The sequence below is a fragment of the Clytia hemisphaerica genome, unplaced genomic scaffold (assembly GCF_902728285.1).
Source record: "Clytia hemisphaerica strain Z4C2 unplaced genomic scaffold, Clytia hemisphaerica genome assembly, whole genome shotgun sequence".
In the NCBI taxonomy this organism is placed as follows: Eukaryota; Metazoa; Cnidaria; class Hydrozoa; order Leptothecata; family Clytiidae; genus Clytia; species Clytia hemisphaerica.
This window is the reverse complement of record NW_027104423.1, coordinates 88,325-112,108: the sequence shown is the minus strand read 5'-3', so window position 1 is coordinate 112,108 and position 23,784 is coordinate 88,325. Positions and strand designations below refer to the sequence as shown.

The 23,784-nt window shown below is 35.5% G+C and overlaps 1 protein-coding gene and 1 long non-coding RNA gene across 3 annotated transcripts in view; one reads left to right on the top strand and one right to left on the bottom strand.

Moving 5' to 3' along the window:
* The window catches only part of LOC136820397 (uncharacterized), a 44,587-nt gene extending 34,809 nt beyond the window's left edge, over positions 1 to 9,778 (top strand). For both annotated transcript variants that reach the window (XR_010848572.1, XR_010848571.1), the window contains exon 6: positions 8,600 to 9,778. This is a non-coding gene — a long non-coding RNA (uncharacterized lncRNA). The remainder of the gene's footprint in view (positions 1 to 8,599) is intronic.
* Positions 9,779 to 10,184: 406 nt separating this feature from the next.
* On the bottom strand, positions 10,185 to 20,698 carry LOC136820392 (akirin-2-like). The gene is made up of 4 exons (XM_067076576.1): positions 20,275 to 20,698; positions 12,048 to 12,377; positions 11,368 to 11,439; positions 10,185 to 11,128 (listed from the first exon to the last, which is right to left on the bottom strand). The coding sequence occupies exons 1-4, from the start codon at positions 20,441 to 20,443 to the stop codon at positions 11,118 to 11,120; spliced, it is 582 nt and encodes a 193-aa protein (XP_066932677.1). The 5' UTR covers positions 20,444 to 20,698; the 3' UTR covers positions 10,185 to 11,117.
* Between the last annotated feature and the right edge of the window lie 3,086 nt (positions 20,699 to 23,784).

Here is a 23,784-nt window from a genome sequence, read left to right as displayed (position 1 = left end):
GTTTACAAAATTGATTTTAATGTTTTTTCTTACATTTTTTTTGCATCGAACGTTTTAATTGCATTCGAAATTTATTTAGTGAGAAAGAAAATCAATAAGCAACAATAAAAGAGAGACATAAAGAGAAGAGAAAAATATAAAACTCTCAGTGTAATTTCTGTAATTTACTTTCCTTACTGGGAAAAAGTAGTGACAGCCATTGTGCGATTAGCTCGTAATCACATGATAACTCGTACAATTCGAAAATTGCACTCGTGATTTTTTTTGTTTCGAATTTTCCTCGTCCTTTACGTCCTTTCGGACTCGGAAAATTAATAACAAAAAAATCACTTGTGCAATTATATTCGAATTGCACTCGTTATAATGTGATTACAAATACTAATTACTCTTAAGGGATAATATATGATTGAAAAGTAATTTACAAAAGCAATTCTTTGTTAAAGTGTTGCTGAAACTAAAAACTAAATTTTATGTTCAAATACCAAAATCAATTTTTGACTATGATCAGAGCCAAGTTTAACAATTTTTTTTTAGGATAGAATTTCTATGGATAACATTTTTTATAAAATATCTTTAGTTTACCAATGCCTAAATCTTTCACATCTGCCAAATTTAAAAAAATCGATCATTCACCAAATTAAATCCCAGCTAAAAATGTAGCTTTGGTCATTCGCCCAATTAAATCCACGCCAAGCTATCCTCCCGTTCGTCATCATGGGATAGTCCTGTACAAAAACTGGCGCCGTGGTACTGGGGAGGGGGGAGGCAGTCGACCCTTGACTCGACCACATTTTTTCAAAGTAAAAAGCAAATTAACTAATCAAACCAAAATTGTTTAATAACGTTGGAGCAAACCTGATTTACCTTAAGGGAACTAATTTTTGCGGGATCTAAATTTTGCGGTTTTTGCGGATTTAGGCCCAAACCGTAAAATTAAGTTCCTGCAAAATTTTTCAAATGCGAAAAACAAAGGTCGAATAATACACTCTTCTCGAGATGCATAAATTTATTGTTGTCCTCGTTTTCAAACAGATTTCATTGCTATGAAATTATACATTTGAACCAATTTAAATCCCCAAAAGGCAAACATTAACTCTAAAACAAAAGTACTTGAAATTCAAAATGTCTCATGAGGTGTAAACAACACAATTATCATTGTGAATATGTAATTCATAGCAATGAAATCTGTTTGAAAATGAGGACAACAATAAATTCATGCATCTCGAGAAGAGTGTATTCACAGTACGGCTCTAATTTTCTTTCAAGTGAGAAATCCGCAAAATTAAGTTCCCGCAAATATTAAATATTAAATCTTGAACTGCGAACCGCAAAAATTAGTTCCCGCAACAAAAAATAGTTCCCTTAAGGTAGGTGATCTACCTGGTTTAGGTGATCTTCAATCGGTGCCGAAATATTTGGCACAAAAGGGGAATTCCTTTAAAACCGCAAGTGATTTTTAAGTGCTTTGAAGTACAGTTTGGAAGTAGAGTTTTAACATTGGACCTTAGGATCTCAGGATCTAAAAGCTTAAAAATGTTCCAATAAGGCTGAGAATATAGCCTGGAAGCCACTTAACCCCTCTCAAATCAAAAAATCCAATGAAGCAAAGTGGAGTACTGATACTGCAATTCTCACCCGACCTTTAAATTCTGAAAAACGTTAAAAACACATAATTGCCAATTTCAGCCAATATTTCAGCGCTGATTGTAGAAGGGCTAAAATTCCTTTGTCAGTATATCATGGCCATATCACTTTCAAAGTGGAGCTGCGGGCCCTGAAAAATACGCAAAAAGAGCATCTTTGTTAAGTAGGAAACTAAGAATTAATGTCTGTCCACATATAATTGGCAGTGGAAACAAAAAAGGCTGCAACTTTTGATACCTTTCGAATCAGATAGCGTTTTTGTGCTCGTTGAAAAGATAATCACGAGTGGAATAATTTCAAATAAAAAAATCTGATTTTATTTTGAAAAACGAAGATGAAAAATGAAGAAGAAAAAAATCAACTTCTTCCCTATTTGAGCTATAAATACTTATTTCACAATAATGGAAATTTAATCTTAGCTTATCTTCATTGTGAAAAAAATTTTCAAAAATATTTATTCAGTCAAAAGATATTGACTTAATTGTGCAGCTCATTGACCTCAAAAAAGGGTACTTTTTGCTGCTTTTGCTGTTTTTTGGTCCCAATCAGGCCAGACTTTTGTCCATAACTTTTGACTAATATAAATTTTTTTGAAATTTTTTTTACAATGAAGAGAGCTAAGATTACATTTGATTATTGGAATTAGTATTAACGCTCAAATAGGGAAGAAGTTGATTTTTTTCTTCTTCATTTTTCATCTTCGTTTTTCAAAATAAAATCAGATTTTTTTATTTGAAATTATTCCACTCGTGATCATCTTTTCAACGAGCGCAAAAACGCTATCTGATTCGAAAGGTATCAAAAGTTGCAGCCTTTTTTGTTTCCACTGCCAATTATATGTGGACAGACTTTAGTTCACCACGTACAATACCATGTCCCGAATACGTCGCTGCTATGTTGAATATGACAAAGCTTTCTTCTTCGCAGCTCTTGCGATGATATTTTTTTTCAATAGAATCTGTTTTTAGAAAGATCTTTTGTTTTTGTTTTTTCAGTCCTAACAACACTTTTGATTTTCACGTGTTTTTTCTTCAATAGAATCTGTTTTTAGAAAAAACTTTTTTTTTCTTTTTCAGCCCTAACAATACTGGGAGTTTCTGAAAGTCGACCAGAAATGACGACCACGACCGGCGACCACGACCAGCGACCAGATAAATTTGGGTTTTTGAGTTTTTTCTCATTCTCCACTTTATTTGCTTTATATTTATTGCATATTAACACAAGAAAAATAAAGAAGCACAACATGTCTACTTTTGTATCTGTAGAGTGTCTCTCCTAATCATTTGAATATATTTAATATTGAAGAGTTCACCCCTGTCTCATCTAATTAAAGTCACGTGCCAAATACGTAAAACAACCATTTCGACGCTCTTGGAGCTTGATCATGGTGTCAATTTCTATTCTTTTGTATTATCAGCATCACAATAATTAGTGGCCAAAACCTTTTGAAAATGGTTTGAGAAGCTTTGTATTTCATCATCAGATTGTTATTTCTGTCGATATTAGTCTTTTGTCAGCATAAAGACAATAGAATAATTGATTAGATTCATCTCTCTAAAACTGGCCTTTCCAGTTTTTTCCTACTGACAAGTTCTATCTATTCATACTAAAGGCATATCATTCACCATAATTAAGATATATGGTTTAAAAAAGCTTACAAACATCATACCTAATGACCCTGTCAATATCTTTGTCAAATAGTGTCACTTTGTCAAGAAAATGACTGATTACTTCAAACGCCACTTTTTAGTATTCTGAGGACTTGATTTAAAGATTCTCTACGGTGGAGAGAGCAGATAAACTCGATAATCCAAATTTATCTGGTCGCCGGTCGTGGTCGCTGGTCGTGGTCGCCATTTCTGGTCGATGTTTAGAAACTCCCAACAATACTTTTGATTTCCACATGATTATTTGTTTATAGTATTTGTATTTCTCAGGTCTAACCTTTATGAAACAATCTTACATCTTTACAATTTATATAGATCTTATCATTCCATTTGTTTGTCAATTCTAATTCGGATTTCCCTACGGACGGTGCATTTAGAACATTGGTTGTCAAACCGTTCCAAGTATCAATGCTCCTATAGTAAAGTGAATTCGTTTGGTATCCTCAACTACCGTCAGCAAAATTCCTCTTTAATTCGAGATTGTGCTTACGTTGAGGTCGATTTCGAAGGACGAGTTTCTGACACAGGGAAGATTTATCATAGACATTAAGATGTTTTTATACTTCCACCATATCCCCGATTTTACGCCGAATCTTGAGGCTGGGTAGGTTCATGACTAGTAAACGTTCTTCATATGAATGGTTTTATAACCACCGACAAGTCTTGTGGCCCTACGTTGGACACTTTCAATTGCATCAGAGTGTTTGATCAGCCGTGGAGTCCAAAGTGCTTGCGCGTACTCAAGGTGAGGTCTCACAAATGCAATAAAAAGTGTGCGGAGCAAATTGGGAGAGAGGAAGTCGAAGCTTCTGTCTATTCAATCCAACGATCGAGTTAGCCTTGTTAATCTTGGTGTAGATGTGCTCTTCGAATTTCAATTCACTATCAATAATCACTCCGAGATCCTTCTCTTGATTGACATGTTCTAGGACAGAACCATTGATCTCGTAAGGATGTGCATGTTGAATGTTCCAGAATTTCCCTAGTGTCAACACGTGGCATTTGTCAGGATGGAATTTCAACAACCAGTCATCAGACCACTTTTCCATTGCCTCGATATCGTGCTGAAGTCTAATCGCATCTACAGCGTTATTTATTTTCTCAACCAGCTTTGTGTCATTGGCAAAGAGGTACATTTCGGAGTTGGTGACTTCAGCTAGATCATTGATATAAATAACGAAAAGGAGTGGACACTTCCTTGTGGTACACCACTTTGCATCTAGTATTTCTTAGATAACTTTCCATTGACCTTCACATTTTGGTAACGATCGGACAAAAATTCTTTCATTCAACCAAGTACCCTTCCTCTGATACAATACGCTTCGNCGTGATGAAAACTCTGATCCAGCAGGAGGTTCATTTGTAAAAACACTGCAAAACTGATCCTGTAGGATGTCAGCTTTATCCTCATCAGTAAAACGAAGTGATGATTTATCATTTGGATCAAGGCGAAGAGGGGAAATTGATGAAGGCGACGTTTTTCTTTTAGGCTTTGTTGAATATCTATCGATTGCAAAACTTCCCTTTTTTCCGTAAGTTATGTTTTCCCTTCGTAAGAGGAACGTACCGATTCCTAAGCTTGAATAATTTATCTCGCAACATCTTCCAGCAATCATTTACGTTTGCATTTCCTGCTTTTTGATGGAAACCTGTAACCCAGTCAGAGTTCTCAAGATTCAAGTCAAGTTCAAAGTCCTTTCATTGCTTCAAAATTTGCCTTATTGTAGTTATAGTTTTCATTAATGCATTCTGTTTCAAGGTAACATTCGAACGTAAATGATAGAACAATGTGATCACTTTTATTAAGTGGTGAAAGATAGGAGATGTTGCTAACCTGGCTTTCTTCTTTTGTCAGAATCAGGTCAATAAGTGATCGCGTGTCGGTACCTGTAGCTCTCGTTGGTTCATCGACGTGTTGGTAAAAGAAGGAGTCTCTTAAAGCTTCGAGAAATTGTTCGTCTTCCTTCGTGTCGTCGTGAGGAGTTGATCAATTTTCCCAATTGATATCTTTATAGTTGAAGTCTTCGACGATACACTTATGACTGTATTTCTTATTCATTGCAATTTCCTTCAGAAGAAGGTTAAATGCTGTATTGTTTTTTGCTGTTGTTGGCGTGTTGGTTGGACTTCGATACATACATCCGAAAAGCAAAGAATCCGCTCCTTTGAGTTTGACTTCCAGCAAGCATACCTCCTGAAATTCACTATTGGGTGTCACTGTGATTACATTTTTGATCGATTTATGTGTAAAAACGATGATTCCACGCCCCACATTATTTAAGGCATTTGTTTCGTAGGGTTCGGAGTAGCCTTCAATGTGGTAACCTATTTAAAAACTTTCGGTTATGAGAAGTCAGAAGGTTCCCCCTCCGGCTCTGCTAGGTGTAAACCCCTTTGGTTTTAAAATTTCGGTTTCAAAATAACATATGGTTATTAAACCAAACTAAAATGAATTTAAACTAAATTGCTGGCTAAACTTTCCTGAATTAATCCAGACTTTGTTAAAAAGTTATACACCGTTGGAAAGATATTCTCGAGGAGAATTATCTAAAAGATTGGAGATATTTATAAAATCGAAAATTAAAAATCACTTTGAACTTCGTAGATTTTAGTAAAGTGCCCACATACTTTTGTAGAACAAATTTTCCCCAATAACTATCGTTTTAAGGCACTAATACAGCTGAATTAGGGCAAAAGAGGAAACTTTCAAAAACATTTTCCCAAAAATTAATAAGCCTCCGGGCTGGAATAAGAATATCCTTGGTGGAAAATCTGCGGGGGGACGCTTATTAGGTACCCGAGAGTTTACCACGGAAAATAAATCTAAAACACCCCCCAGTTTCACGCGTACTATTTCCCTTGCTCTGTTACACCAATTTTTTCAACCTATTCTGACCTATACTACCCAAATTGATGTTTTCACGTTGTCGTCGCAGTTGTCGTTGTTAAATGCAGAAACAGGGGAAGGGCTTACGGCTTACTAACTTCTAAGGTTCTTCTATAAGATGGACTTATGTTAGTAGATGAGTAGAGCCTATTTCAATTTGTGCTGTCATAAAATTACGAAATTATTCTAAATTTGCGTTCCCTTTACCCCATGTTTTTTGCCATGCGTTGCAAAAAATTATAATTTTATTTTGTTTGAAGAATACTCATGCATTGAACAAACAATTGAAAAATTGAAATTTTCATTTTGTGTAATAACTTTTGTCTGGACTAAATTTCTTCCAATTTATAACTAGGTTTATAATTTTATAAAATTACAAAATTATTCTAAATTTGCGTTCCCATGACCCCATGTTTTTTGCCATGCGTTGCAAAAAATCTTAATTTTATTTTGTTTGAAGAATACTCATGCATTGAACAAACAATTGAAAAATTGAAATTTTCATTTTGTGTAATGACTATTGTCTGGACTAATTTTCTTCCAATTTATAAATAGGTTACAGAGGTTTTAAATCTAAATACACCCCACGTGTTTTTATTATAATAGTGTTTTTCAAATGAGAGGACAGATCATGGCAAAATTACAGCCCGGAAAAAAGTAGAACAAATTTCTTGTATCTTAATAAATTGATTCGAATCAATTTTACTCCATTGTCCCAGGGACAAAATTAGCGTGTCCTTTGGGTATTTCCCTCATTTTTTGTCTCATGAAAATGAAGTTTCCGACGGACGAAGGGAGTTGGAAACGGATTTCCTTACGGTTTGGGAACGAGTTTGTCATGTGTAGCGTGTGTAAATAAAAATGGTAGCATTTTTCATTATCGCCCTCGGCTCACTTGAACATCTGTGCAGTTTCATCATCAAAAAAAAAAATTTAATCTAATGCAAGCTTTACAGTATATGGCCCCCAAAACGGAGACGGCCCCCAAAACGGAGGTTTTCATTAAAATGAAGATTCTGACTTGTAGATTTATCAGAATTAAACGATTTTTGTTTATTTTAAAAGAATGATGGTTATACTAAAAAATGAGCATGTTTTTGATGGTTTGAGACGGATTCAAAATAACATATTTGCGTCTAAAGGAAATATTTTAACACCAAAATTAGATAAAAATTGCATATAACTCACTCTAGCTCCTTTGGATATTGAAAATAAGTTATGAAAACGGGGTATAGGAAACTTTCTACACCTAATGCCGTTCAGAAAATGCAAATACATCTGTGACTTTAGAGGCTGGGTAAAAGATGTAGCATCTTGCATGTCAACCAGTATTTTGGAGCCCTAGAATGGGCTCTTCCAGAAAAAATCCGTTCATGGGGGGTGGAGGATGAATTGTCCAGGGGTAGTGAAAAAATACCAAAAAATTGCAATGTCCAGGAGGTAAATTCCAATGTCCAGGGGTAATTTTATGTGTCCACGGGATTGATTTGATGTTTGTCCAGGGGTATAACCCGTGTCCAGGGGGTTGAAAATCAAAATGTCCAGGGGTAATTCATGAAAAAAATAATATATCCTCCACCCCCCATGAACGGATTTTTTCTGGAAGAGCCCAATCAGCATTGACAAAACCGAAAATTCTAAATATGAGAAAAAGCAAAAAATCTTGGAATTTTATTCCTATCACCTTGAGTTAATAGTTTATAACAAAAGATTAACATTATATATAAAATTTTTCGCTGAATCAGCAAAAACGGCAAATTCTGTCATTTTTTTGCAAAATATAGGAGAAAAATATCTTTAAAGCTTAATATTTTCAGTTTCAGTTAAGCTTTTTTTCTAAAATTTTCACAGCTTATTGCATACATGTCTGGAACTATTTTCAAAAGAGATTTGTTTTCAAAAACTTAATTGAGACGTTGTTAAATCAAAATTGTCATTTTGAAAATTTCTAATTTTTCAGTTTGGACTTTGCAATATCGAAAATCTTGAAATATTTCATAAAAATAAATTTTACATCCATTGGGTCGTAAATTTAAGGGAAAACACAAATATGTTCATAGTTTTTCCCCCTATTACCACTGGGCTTAATAATTTGATTTTAACTACACCTCCGTTTTGGGGGCCCCAAACCTGCATTTTGACAACCAGGGGTATACTGTAAAAATTTTATCAAATAAATTTATGCCCAAAAGCCTATAAATCATATTTCAAAACTATCTCAAAGATATCTCGAGAAATCGCTAAAATTTCAAACCTCCGTTTTGGGGGCCATTAGAAAAAAGCTACCTATCTTTAAGCGATTGATGAAAAATATTGTTAAAATTGAAAATTTTGAAAAAGAACTTCCAGGAAATAAAGTTTTCATGCAGCAAAATTTTTTGTAAAATCTCTTTTCCTCTAGATTTGAGAGAAATTTCAAATTTGATCGCCGTTTTGGGGGCCACATACTGTAAACATTATTTTTCTGGTATCACTGGTCAATCGAGACTTCAAAAGAAGAAAGAACGGTAGTTAGAGCGTGTCAATCGGGTCGAACGGAAAGTTCAGTGGCGCTAAGGAAAAGACAACAAACAAACGACAAAGATAAATGTTTTTGAATTGTATTAATATTTTTAGTTTATTGCTGGCTTTCGGATAAACGGTAGCTCAAAGGTTCTCCCTGTCAAAATACTCATACTTGGTATGTACTTCCGTAGTTCGGGAAGAGACTGAGGGTTTAGTCCATGAGGAATTGGGGCCCATCTAGCCTTCGGGGCCCCTATTCAGCCCTATCCGAAAGTTAGTCTGATTCGTCAACCTTGAGAACACGACAAAGAGAAGTACGTTTCACAATGTTGCAACCAGGCTAACACCTAGGTAGGAAGTAAGATATGTAATATACTGTACACTGTTCACGCAACGATGTAAAAATAATAGATAACCAACTACAATCCTGGACAGAACTGTTTGTCCACCCCCTCCCCCCAATATCAGTGTTGATGTTGAGTCTTTTGAAGGTGCAAAAATTCAACTCCAACATTGATTTTGGGGGGAGAGGGGGGCTTGTCGGTGGAAAAGAGTTATTGGACACCAGTTTTGACCACGATTGTACCTCTAGAAGACACTTCTCCCAAGAGAACAACCATTGTTTTCCTATTGAAATGAGCACTCCTTTAAATAGCTCTGTGTGCAGTGCGTGTTATGCTTTTAGCTAGATTTTGACACACTTTTTGACATCCACTGAATTGATAGAAAATTTGAATTGTTATTTACTGCAAATTTTGGAATTTTTTTCAAAAGATAAAGGTACCAATCTTTAGACAAATTGACTATGGATGGGCCTGATACCACTTAATCTTTATCTGGATAAATAAACGCTCATAAAATGATGTTATCTGAAAAATATATGTGTGATTCGAAGTGCGATATCTCACGAATGAAAAGTGCATGAAGGTTGCCTGATACAAAATAAACAGATGAATGTTTATAGAACAATAATATCTAATTAAAAAATTCCTTCTGTGAGGCTGCCTATAGGAAAATACACTTTTTCTAACCCAAATTTTGGAAAAATATACATCACGTGATCGATTCTGGCCAATAGAAGGTTACAAATGAAGCAAGTTTTTATTTAATTACACTTTTTACGATGCAAAATGTCATTAATATTTTTACAACCGTAACACGGATGTTTTTTGAGAATCAAGGCAAGTTGGTTATCTATTATTTTTACATCGTTGGTTCACGCCAGCCAAAGACCAAATGCTCAGAGAAAACAAATATGTGTATTTCAATGTGTTTTGAACCCTTTGAGTAAGATAAGTAGGAGTGGAAAATAGGAAGGAACAAATGTTGGTGGGATAGAGCTTTTCACCAACGCGAAAAAAACTTCTCGTCCCCAAGCCTTTATGAATAAATTTGAGAATAATTATTTTGTGAATTACAAGTAATGTTCAAGCTCGATCAAAAGGAAAGTAAATCTGAACGAAGAAAACGGGAGACAAGAGTTTTTTATACTCAAAAAAAGTTTATTTTGTGAACAAATAATATAATACAATATTAAAATTCAGTAGAACGCCATATTTCCAGTAATAGTAATTGAAATAATAATAAAACTGATAGATATACTAAACTCACTAAAAATCTAAAATTTATCAAGCATTCAAAAATATACTACAATTGAGTAAGAAACCATTCCGTCTCGAAGACTGCTAATTTGGAAGCTTCGACTATGGTAATAGCAACAGAAAGATGCAATTCTTTTCTTCAATATTTTTTTCGAAAAACCTTTAGAGTCTTTAGTTTATAGAAAGTATACATATAATGAAATTGTCCCAGAAAAGAATACATAAGACATTCCAAAATACTTAAAGTAAAATTCACCATATCAAAAGTGGTTTACAATTTAACCTATATGCTTTTAAGTAAAAGAAGAAAAATGGAACAAAAATAAAATCTCCTAACATAAACTATGATACAAATTAGTGGAACTAAATGATACAGAAAGTCAATAATTCCATCTGGAACTCCAATTTGCTTGGAGAGAGGCTCAATCTCCCACAGCAACTGAATATAATAGAAATAATTGGAACAAAAATAAAATACTGTAGTAAAATTGCTATGAACAATCAAAATAAATTCCTAGCACCATTTTGACATTAAGTAATGGCTTCAAATTTGAAAAATGTCAAGAAAGTTTTTTTACAGTCTCATCACCTCATTCTGAGCAAACATCTAAGATTTAGTTCCTTTTAGATCTTTTCTGAGACATATCATTATCGATGAAGGTTAATTATCAATGTAGGTGCTTTCTAAAGTACTAAATACCAAAATTAATAAGGTTCTTTGAAACAATGTCTTATTCAAACTAATAATAATGAGGGAAATACAAATTTTTAAATGACATATTTACAATTCATTCGTCCAGATGACAAAGCACGTTACGAAACGTCTGAAATAGAAAAAGAAATTTAATGTACAGAAATAGGGAAAAAACAAAGTCAAAAACCCTCACGGCATCTTTTTTAAACAAAGATAAATGCATTCAGATGTATTTACCCCAGAAAAATGTGGTCTCTTTCGCCAAACTAGCCTAGCCTTGATGAAAAAAAGCCCTCGAGACAGAAAAGTCAAAAATTTTGAAGAATAAAGAACCTTTTATTCTGAGAACAAATTTAAAGGTATACTTACAACTACATGATGAATTTTGATATTTCCTCATTATTTGATCTTGAGTGAACTTCAAAAAGGAGTCGTACTGTTCTGTAAATTGGAATAATCTTGTATAAATAAAATTTTACAGGAAAACAACAAATAAAGCTGAATAACAATGGGGAGAAAAGTAACAGGCCAAGAATCAGTGGAAGTCAACGCTTTATAATTCAAAGTTCTATTATTTGAAATTTAAATACAGTACAATTCCAATCTCTCTATACCATAAAGGAAGAAATTTTGGCGGAAAGAAAATTTGGCGCCAAATTAAGTTCCTGCCAAATTAAATTCATTTCACGCATTCCCCGAATTCGTGCTATTTCATACCTTAAAACAAGTTTTTTTGCTTATTTAATAACGCTTTTTGCCAAAAATATCCTGCAACCGCCAAATTAAATTCCTGTCAAATTTAATTTATCCAGCTATCCGCCAAATTAAATTCCCTCTGAAAAAACTTTTTTGGTCACCTGCCAAATTAAATTCCTGCGTTATTAAATAAGCAAAAAAACTTGTTTTAAGGTATGAAATAGATAATTTAAATAAAATTCTTGGCCACTTAAAGATTGAACCAGAGAAAGTCAACTGTACAACTACTACGTCTTAATTAGCTGTGACTTTTTCTTTTAAAAATAAAGCTGCCCATGTGTAAAAATATTTACCTGACAGTCTATCATTGAGAACTTTGTCATATTCTTCACGAAGTTTATCCTCGCGTTCTTTCCACAATCTTTCACAGAGCGAAACGACTTGTTTGACATTCAAACTGGTCTGTTCTGAACGCTCAGTGGTGGTTCTAGGGGGAGACATGGAACTACTACATGGTGACATTGAACCTCTAGGAGGTGACCAATATCCTGTGTTGAAGGAAGTTTGGGATCCAAAAAGACTCTGAAGGTTGGATGTATTGTTTTGAGGTGATGAGGGACAGGCCAATCTCCTACGGCGTTGTATCCTTCTCCATTCATCTTGTACATTTTTGGCCAACTCATCTAGAAAAAAGATTGTGTAAGTGTAATTAATAAACTGATAGCGCTTTTAGAAACATCTGAATATTGTGCTTTTAAAATGCTGACTAATTGAAATTTCTAAACACTAGACAGAGACTAGAGTGACTATATTCGCGATCATATAGTGTATCATCGTGGTTGTGCCCTGGCAGGTTGGTTCCCCACTTGGAAACTGAAGAAGAATCCACTGACCCCTACAAGGCTTCAAAAATTAATGATTTTTTCTGCAAAAAACTGAAAAAATCTTTTTACGACCATAAACTTCACATAAATGGAACAAACACTTTAAAACAGGTTTTTTCAATTTTTTAGAAGGGGAAAACCAAGGACAGGTCTAATTGATTGTTAATGGGTCAGTGAAATTGAAACCTTTTTTTATTTTTCCCACCAAAAACCTCAATTTTAGAAGTCCTACATTCTTCAAGCAATCACACAATCCTGGAATCCAACCGCGAATGTTAAGATATAGCCTGAAGACCAAATCCACAGATTAAGGCATTCGCCGTGTGTTCTTATAAGGAATACATCTGTGACTCTCTGCTTATACCATGAAGTTGGGTAACTTGAATCAGTGGAGGGTAATTTGAATCAGTGGAGGGAAACTTGCATAGCCATCAAATGCCTGACCATTCAAAGTAGCAAAATTTCAAAGCAAATGAACTAGGGGGGAGTACAGAGGCAGGGTACTGACCCATAGCCAGGTGGTGGTGTCTATTTTTGCATTTCAAAAAAGTTAGTACCCGGTACTACTTTGGGGGTTGGGGTGTGTGTACTTTTCACTCTTCAAGCAAGTACAGGATACTATATAGGTACCTTTTCACAGAATTTTGCTGTTTTTCAATAAAAAAAGTAGTTTGTTGCAATGTTTCGACTTTTTTCAAATTCTAATTTTTTTGATTTGAAATTTTTTTAATCGACTAATTTTTTTTCTCAAAATGGTCAAGAAGTGTCCAAATTAAAAAGCTTCTGACTCCATCATTGATAGTTTGCTTGAATTATCTGTCAATTTTCAGTCTGAAAAACTAACAACAGTACCCCTCTCTTGGTCTAATCTGTAAAATTTAAGATTTTAGGGGTGGTGTCCCTATTTTTTACAGCAAAAATGAAGTAGGCTACGTCATATCTTCCTTCGTTTCGAGCGTAAAACTCCTACTCTTCGGGCTATGAGCACTGCTCTTGTTTTGAATCACACTAGGAAATCAAGGTTTCAGAAATTACAACATCAACCATCTACAGGATGATGATGTTTTTGAAACAACAAGGGTGAGAGTTACCTGAATCAAGTTGAAGATCCCAAGGCAATTAAAGTAAAATATCGAAAGCTTGAAACAAAAAATAATGACCAAACAAAATTTGTTATGCAATTCCCGAGATAAAACCTTGATTGTAAGGCCTTGATTACACACTAAATTAAGAATAATTCCACACATGTAAATGGGTCAGCGTATCATGAGCTCTGGCAAAATTTCCAGGTAGTAGCCTATCTGGCGGTGCACGGATCTAGGTGGTTGTCTTCTCATCCGTAGATCTTTTTTCTTGGGAAGTCGTTCTTCAAATTAGTTTTTGAGCTTGGCTTGGTTCAAATTTTTTCATCTATGGCTTAAAATTTAGGTAATTCTTCATAGTTTTATCTAGTGTTAATTTTATTAAAAAGTACCGGTACAGTTTTTCATCAATCCCTTTAGAAATTTTGCGGCACATTTTCTTTGATTGAGTCCAAGTAATTGATAAAGCGCTTCCGCAGCATTAATCTTTGATAAGCAATTCGGCGAGACGCTAGTGTGACTAACTGAAGGAAGCAAGTGTTAAAGAATAGGCTATGTAAGCAAAATACAGGGGTGTAATAGATTTATTTTTAACTCCTTAACCAAGTTTATTCCTCTTTTCATTAGGACATTGGTTAAATGGCTTTTTCAGTCGGACGTTGACCGATGACGGACGCTTATTTGCAGCCCTGTTAAACATTATTAGGCATGACATCGCTTAAGATTAAGAGATACCTTAATGCCCTTAATTTCCGCGCGCCTTTTATTTTCGAGCCCTTTAATTTTCGCCACAAGGTGAAGGAATTTGCTCCGATGGGAGAAGGAGTATTCACTTTCCAAGTGAATCATAGTGCCACAAGTCAAGACACAAAACAAAACCAATTTTCTTCTTTCTATGGACATGTTCATAAAATAAGGCAAGCTCTGTGACATTCAAAAAATAGGAAAAATTGGTCTTATGTTGATAAAACCTTCAAAATAGCCTCTACATCAATAAAATTTTTTGGCTAAAAAGGTAACAAAGGTCCAAAGGCACTAGAATTGAAAGATTTTGGATTTGTAGGTTATTTTGCCAAAAACGGCTAAAAATGTAACATTTTCATTATAAATGACCTAAATTTTTATTTCAGGTGAAAAAAATTAGAGCAAGGCTTGGAAATGAAACTTTAGTATGTTAACTTCCCGCTGTTGTTATTCGCGGAAATTGCACATCGTTAAACTGAAGATATTGGCTAAAGACGTAACATGCTCAGAAAATCAACTTCTATTCATAATTTCAATAATTTAGAATTTATGGAACTTAAACAATTACCATATACTATCTAGACTATAAACTTAGCTATGGAAATACCTTAAATTGGCTTATTTCTTGTTAAAATACACATTTTGGCTAAAATGTAACAAAAACAGTGTTCGACCATTTCAAGATTTTATAGTTTCAAAATTAAAAGAATTGGGTTCAACAGAATTCAAAAATATAAAGGATTGTTTTTATTACTTGTCTTCAAGTCAAAGTTTTTAATTATAGGCTCATGTCTGGCTAAAAGTGTAACAAATATAACATATTTTTGTTTTATCGAAAACGTCATAATTCAGAAGTAATGCTGAGCTATGGAACTTCTGAAAGTTTTTTCTAAAAAAAGACTGTATATAAATGAGTTTAATAGAACAAAATAAGTTATAAAATAAGAACTTTCAAGATAAAACCATTCTTAACTGGAATAGGCTAAAGTGTAACAGAACATATTATATTGTTGTCTTAGTTGTTTTAATAAAAATGTAATTAAGAAGTAATGCTAAGCTATCAGCTATGGAACTTCTGACATCTTCTTTAAAAAAACTAATGAACTTATGGAACATAAAAAATTATGAAATAAGTACTTCAAGATAAAACATTCTTAACAGGAATAGGCTAAAAGTGTAACCATCAAAAAATGAAGATTGAGATTGATATCCCATTAATTCAATGAAATTATCGTGTTTCCCCCATGTTATACTGACAGCCAAGCTTCGGCAAGTATGACTTCTGTTACACCTCTCATTGCAAAGTGATGTTGCAAATATGATTCATGTTTCAATCAACCTTTTGTAATACTTATTATTACAAAAGGTTGATTGAAACATGAATCATATTGATAGTGCTGTTAAACAACTTGTTCATTCTCCAGAAACGGCTAAAAAAGTAATAAAATTGGATATTTCTTCCCAATTTTGTTACAAATTTAGCCAATTTTGGCTGATTAATGAAAATAAAGGCTTTTGGAAGGTTCATCAAGTGAATTATCTGTCATTAAGATGCTATTTTTGAGATGTGAATTATGTAACTTAGACTAAAGTCTGAATACCAGCCAATTTAATAAATACTTCTATCAATGGGCCTGAAAAGGGACCATTATTAGAGTTATAGGATTGAATGTTACCATATTAGCCAGTTTGTCCTATCATTTATTGGCAAAGTCATAATATTGTCTAAAACAATGCATGAACTAAACAATATATTGCCTTTTGACTAAGGATTCGTTGTTATGTTGACAAAATCTGGCTTAAATGGAACAGCACATTGGGATATTTCAGCCTTGTTACACCATTAGCCGATCAACTTTTTAACCCAAATGCATTACCAATAGCATCCCCTTCAACCCCCTAATGATGCTAATGTACCATTTTTTATGTGAATATTGCCTAATAGCTGTTTTAGAGTCATTAGCCAGCTTTTCTAAAATTTGCAATGTTACATCATTAGCCAGAATTCTGGCAAGATTCAAATTGTCATAACTTGAAATATACTAAACTATAGAAATCGCTGTTACCTAATTTGCCAACAGAAATCTAATGAGCTAACCATCATGTTATTCTTTGAGAAGGATCAAATTCTGTTAGAAAGATGTAGGCTAATTTTGTAACATAGGTATGAAATGTCACAAAAACCTCAAAAACTTGCCTTTTTTTATGAACATGTCCCTATACTCTTATTTTTGATGAGAGGGGGAAGCAAAGAGAAGCTAGGCGATCCTTAGAATAGCCATAAGTGACTAGTGCGCAAAAATAGGCCTTTTTCGCCCATCCTTTAATTTCGGGCAGAAATTAAGGGCATTAAGGTATTTTAGCCTGGATATCCAGTTGCAGACTGTAAACTATTTCACAGTCTAGTTTTTTATATTTCATGTTCTGGTTTACAGCCTGGTCTCCCTAGAGCGATTTGCATTCACAGAAAATGCAGTCGGCTTGCTTGCGCTCACTCGGCTGAAGCCGTAAGGGCCAACCTACATTGGTCAGAGAAATTCTGCAACAAAAATAGGGTAACCCAGTCCACCATTTGCTAGTTCACATTTTTAGCTTCAAGAGGTCTGAAAAATGTAGATTAATAGAAACTAGAAAAAATTATTTTTAAAAAGTACATATTTGGTGGCTGATAGACACTTTCATAAAAAGAACGAAATAAAAAATCCTTTTTTTCAGCCGCCAATGGACCATTTACCCTTAAATTTTAATGTACATTTTTTATCTGCAATTTAGATTGACACTTCCCCTCAAGGATTTTTGTTTTAATTTTCATGAATTGTGAATGTACAGTCTGGTGGCTGATGTTTAATGGTACTTATATTTTTCCACTTTCAGCCACAACGTACTTTTAACGTACAACTTTCTGTTACATGAAAACATGAAAAAGAAGAAGTGGGGGCGAGTTTATTTTCCAAGAAAACATGGTTTGTCATGGTGACACACGCAAACTTGTTGATGGACTTTGGTGTAATCTTTTAGATGTTTTAAATAGCTTTAGATCTTGAAAGGCTCCTTTTAATTAATTTCTGTTTTGGTGCCCTGGGTTGGCTAGAAAAGTTTTGGGTTTGCACTTTCATTCTCTTAGGGAGACCAAGCTCTAGTTCTATTAAGTAATCACATAATACGCTAACGTACATTATCATGATATCATTATCTATAATTTTAGAACTTTGTATGCTGGGGTAAGTTTTGTTTTTTCTAAAATTTTGAGCTTGGATAACCAGGCTAGAGATATTTATACATTTTACCACCCGCAATTTTTTTGTAAATCAGGTTTGTTTGGATTTAACTTTGTATTTTAATGCCCAGCCAGGTTATTCATTTGGAGGGCTATGCACGTTTCCCTCCAATGATGCAAGTTACCCGACTTCATGGTAAACTGGGGTAAAATATTGGTTTTTAAAGTATAGGTTAGGGGCCATTCAAAAAGTATGTTCGCCGCCAAGTGGGGGGAGGGGTCAGCAAAAAAGCGAACGAAAACGAACGGGGGAGGGGGGGTCAAGTCGATCTGTGTACGTTCGCTTTTGCGTAGGGGGGGTGCTTGTCACAAGCGTGAATTTTAACTTTGTCTATGAAAAATCTTTTTCTATCCATCTCCTAATTACATTTTTTCTTTGAATGGATAACCGAAGATAATTGTTAATCCCCTAAACAATTGTGTATGTTATAATTGTTTAGCAATTATTAGATAATTAGAGAGCAAAAACTTAAGGTGCGATAAGATTAGAATAACGAATAGAATAACGCCAAAATCATATTCTTTGAACTTGACTTTTTATGTATTTGTGATTGTTGTAAGAATTATAGTCCGGGAGCTGGAGCTCAACTACTTTTTGCCTTTACTAATTGTGATCAGGGGGGGTTCATGCAGTTATTATATAAACACTATGACAATTACTACCGTGGTGGTATATAAACCAAAATTTGGGAAAACAGTTACTCCACCAGTGGACTAACTGCAACATGGGTGGTGCCTAAGCCCAAAATTGTCGATTTTGGTAGGATATGGTGTACTAAGTGAGCACATTTTTCAATTTTTCACTTAAAATTTTAGGTTTTTAAAAATTCCGGAAGCAAAAAAATTCAAAACATTTTTTTCAAAAGTAAAAAAAAAATCACAAAATTTTTTCTTCAATCAAGGCATGAAAGATATTTTAACAAACTTGGAAAATGATTGAGATATTTAACTCTTGAACGGTCGTTAATAAGACGTACCCAGTAAAATGGTATTAAAAATGAGGAATTCAGTGAAAAAATTGCCAAATTTGGCATTTTTGGGGGTGGTATACACCAATTTTGAGGGTAAAATCAGTTAGTACACTATGGAATAACTGCAAGGGTGTTGGTGTCTGTAGAAAATGTCCAAAATTGCAGTTACTCCACATAGTGTCAAGGAGTAACTGCAAGACCCCCCCCCCTGTTGTGATGGGGGAAAAGTAAAGCGCCATCATTCAAATCAGAAAGCGAAGATAGCATACGCCAAATTTTCTGACTATAAGAATTAGGGTGAAATCCAAAAATCAGGGGGGGGTCGGTGGGGGGGGGAGGGGTAGAAATTTTGAGATAAAAACGAACGTACGTACAAAAGGGCGGGGGGTACTTCAAAACGAACGCTGACGAACAAGGGGGGAGGGGGGTCTGAAAATAGGGAAATTTGGACGAACGTACTTTTTGAATGGCCCCTTACACGGGATATTTTTGCCACTCACTCACACAATGGTGTAAGCTGTACCTTATTTTTCATTTCGTTGTTTCTGTGCACAAAGTGGATGTTGTTTACAAAGTCAAAGAAAGAACTGTGGAGATTGTGTTGATCACATGAAAAGGAAGAAAGAAGGATTTGATTTTTCCGACTCAAAATGAAACATTTTTCTCAAAACACTTAGAGTTGACCGGAGGACATGAACCAAACTATCAACTGGGCCTGACCCAACCTGTCGTCAGAATAGAGGACACGCACTGCTCTGCTATTGCTGCTCGCGCATTACATATCTTATTAAGGGGCCGTCGACATTTGACTTTCGAATTTTTTAACGGCATTTGGCCGTTATGGTTCTGACCCCCTCCCCCCTCTACGTTAACGGCCATCAAATTCTGTAAAGTTAAAAAATTGTCAAAAATCAATGAAACTCTTAATTTTCTCCTTCACTTTCATCGTTCTTTCGTCAGCCATCTTTAATATCGCTACGGCTTTGCTCAGTTTACATTTTAAAAATAATGGAGATAATTTCTAAACTTTTTTCCGAAAGTTGGGCGAATTAATTATCTCTGTAATCATACTCAAAAGAATACAGCATTTCAAAGAAAAAAGACCGACCGTCTGCGAAATTCAAGGGCCGTGCGGACCGTCTAAACAAAAGGAACACGAGACATAAACATCAGGTCGTTTGTTTTGGTTAAAATTATTCTAAAAAATAGCGAAGTGAATACTTTAGGATGCGACTTTAGCAGATCTTAGTTGATAAAAGGAGGAAAAGAAATATGGAAAGTAACATTTGTATGGAATAAACGTCTCAAAAATCGATATTTTCTGGTGAAAAGAATTGATATGTGGTGAGTTGACCCCTAAAGAGATTTTCGACCTTCCCTTAACGGTACATGGTCGACCCCCTCCCCCCCCTTTTAACGGCCAAATGCCGTTAAAAAATTTGAAAGTCGAATGTCGACGGCCCCTAAAGAAGATGGCTCCAAATAAAAATCAAAGCAATTATTTTCAACAGAGACAACTCAATCATCTTGATATTCAACTGTTTTAAATCAGAATATTACTTACAGTATGATTCATATAAATTTTCTTTCAATCAAATTTCCAAGCAATGCAAAAAACTTACCTTTGCATAATTTTGGAGTAGCTTCAAGGAAAGGAGAAATACTTGTTGACGAACAAGATGTAACTACAGCTCCACATCTTCTCCTTTTAGGAGATGCACTGACTTTATGATCAGGACTGTTACCAAGAAGATCAAAGTTGTGAGGTCTCTTGAGAGCAGCACAAGCCATTGTTAACAAAAATTGAGAATTTTGGAACCAAAGAAAAACGAAACACTAGAAATATAACGGTAGTAAGCAGCTTCAAACCTTTGTTCAACCTTTTATAAGGCTAAGAAAGTCTTAAGCCTTAAGATTGCGAAGATATTTGAAGCTAAACTTTCGTAATTTTCTTTGAAACACCAAAAAGTCACAATATTTAACAACTTTGCGAAAACACCGGCTTCTTTTCAAAACAAGATTTGGCTGCCATTTTTAAAAATTGATTATTTTTTCAGTAGCCAATCAGCTGTTTCCAATTTGGTTGGAGTTAGTGACGTAAACAAACAATGACGTAAAAAGTATATAAGTGCAAAATAGGGCGCTCGGGCGTACGCCCGGGCGACTTTATAGGTTGGAGCATATTCCCCCACCATGTAGTCTGAATCGCAGACCTCTACAAAACCCCAGGTAGTATATAAGAGTACGAATCCGTTACGCCAGGAGCCTACCCACCATGTGAAGGAGGGGGCGTACGGGGGTCGCAGACACCGAAATACCGACGTATATTTCTTGGATCACCGTCAACACCGACAGCAAAATTTGGTAAAATCCTTATTTTCGTCACCGCATGGCATGTTTGACACCGAAATACCGTCACTTTTTTCTTCAAACACCGAAACACCGACAGAAAAAAGGGTTAATACCGTCACACACCGTCAAACCCGTACGCCCCCCTTGTGAAGTGCCGCCGCATGAGTATCGTATATCATAATAAAATGGCTGGTTATACGAAGTGGCTGTGCATTCATCACTCCATCATTGCACCTCGAGTAGTTATCTTATCACAGTTCAGGGTATCTCATTACACGGGCAAATGAAAATCGTTCCGCGTGTGAGCATCACCACAGCTTTCAACCTCGTCCTTGCGTATTTTCAGCTTTTTATCCTGACCGATAACGCCTCTTGCGTCCATCTACCGTGAAAAGCACAGCTCAAAATCATATATTTACGCTGTGCCGACGAATCGAGATTCTATTCAGCGCGCAATCAACGAAGACAAAAGTAACCATGACGACCATCCAAGATCTTGGATGAGGTTCAAAGTTGACATTTTTATTCCCGTCGTTGAAAACACAACAAAAAAATATCATCAATGCTTTTTAAAAAGATTCAGTGATAGAGAATCATAACATAAAGTATGTCTATTATTTCGATTCAATTGAAAGTGACATTTCCATAATTAATAGTTTAGTAATTACTGTTATACATTTGGGGATCATGTAAAAGATTTCTTTCGAAAGAAACTCACTTCCATTACACTTGGAGGTTTCTGGGAAATTCGTAAATAGTAAACTGCATACTGATACAGTTTGCTAGACATTAATAAGGTATTATTTGCTCTTCATCTTTGATTCTTTCTACAATGATTAGATTGACACATGCGCGATAAAATTTCTATTATCGGTCTTCAGAGGTTAATATATTCTTCGAAAACTTAACCTCTGATACTCAGGGTAGCGTACATCAGTAATGTAAATAAAGCCCGGGATAAACGTAGACGAGGTTGCACAGATTACAACTGTCTCAATAATCTAACCTGGAGGTATTAGGTTTGCCGCGGATGACGGGTACGGGCGGTGTCTCCCCCCGGAAAACGTCTCTTGATAATTTTTCTTTCCTCTAGGAGCATTGTTCAAAAGCCAAAGATTTTTGTAATGCTTGAAAAGAGGGCAATACTTAATCTACAGTAATTCTTAAAATAGATAAGCGAGTATACAACAGATTTTGACTTATTTACCGCCGCCGCCGCCGGTATTGTGCTATTTCCGCTATAGACTTCTAGTCATAGATAACCTGCCGCCGCCGGGTAATATACGATCACCGGCGGAAACCTGGAGACTACCGCAATAGTATTCTATTCTCAAAGAAAGTTCTAAATTCAAAACCCGCCGCCGCCGGTAATATACGATCAGCGGCGGAAGCCTGCAGACTACCGCAATAGGATTCTATTCTCAAAGAAAGTTTTTAATTCAAAACCCGCCGCCGCCGCCGGTAATAGACGATCACCGGCGGAAACCCGCAGACTACCGCAATATGATTCTATTCTCAAAGAAATTTCTAAATTCAAAACCCGCCGCTGCCGCCGGTAATATACGATCACCGGCGGAAACCCGCAGACTACCGCAATAGGATTTTATTCTCAAAGAAAGTTCTAAATTCAAAACCCGCCGCCGCCGGTAATATACGATCAGCGGCGGAAGCCTGCAGACTACCGCAATAGGATTCTATTCTCAAAGAAAGTTTTTAATTCAAAACCCGCCGCCGCCGCCGGTAATAGACGATCACCGGCGGAAACCCGCAGACTACCGCAATATGATTCTATTCTCAAAGAAATTTCTAAATTCAAAACCCGCCGCCGCCGCCGGTAATATACGATCACCGGCGGAAACCCGCAGACTACCGCAATATGATTCTATTCTCAAAGAAATTTCTAAATTCAAAACCCGCCGCCGCCGCCGGTAATATACGATCACCGGCGAAAACCCGCAGACTACCGCAATAGGATTTTATTCTCAAAGAAAGTTCTAAATTCAAAACCTGCCGCCGCCGCCGCCGGTAATATACGATCACCGGCGGAAACCCGCAGACTACCGTAATAGGATTCTATTCTCAAAGAAAGTTCTAGATTCAAAACCCGCCGCCGCCGCCGGTAATAGACGATCACCGGCGGAAACCCGCAGACTACCGCAATATGATTCTATTCTCAAAGAAAGTTCTAAATTCAAAACCCGCCGCCGCCGGTAATAGACGATCACCGGTGGAAACCCGGAGACTACCGCAACAGTAATAGACAAACACCTACAACAATATGATCATAGGCTCAAGCAAAGAGTTTAGACACAACCACAATAGGATTCTAGCCTCAATGAAAGAAATTTATGAAATCAAAAATCAAAATCCATCTTATTATTAATTTATTAATCGAAAATAGATATTGTTTGGCAGCGCATAGACTTATAAACTTGAGTTTGAAAAATGATATAATTGCTTATATCATCCCTATCTCGATAAATTCCAAAAGGTCATTGACATACCCTGAGTATCAGCGGTTAAGTTTTCAAAGAAAATAGTAACCTCTGAAGACAAATAATAGAAATTTTATCGCGCATGTGTGAATCTAATCACTGTAGAAAAAATCAAAGATGAAGAGCAAATATTACCATATTAATGTCTAGCAGACTGTATCAGTATGCAGTCTACTATTTACGAATTCCCCAGAAACCTCCAAGTGTAGTTGAAATGAGTTTATTTCGAAAGAAATCTTTTACATGATCAATGTATAACAGTAATTGCTAAACTTTTGATTATTG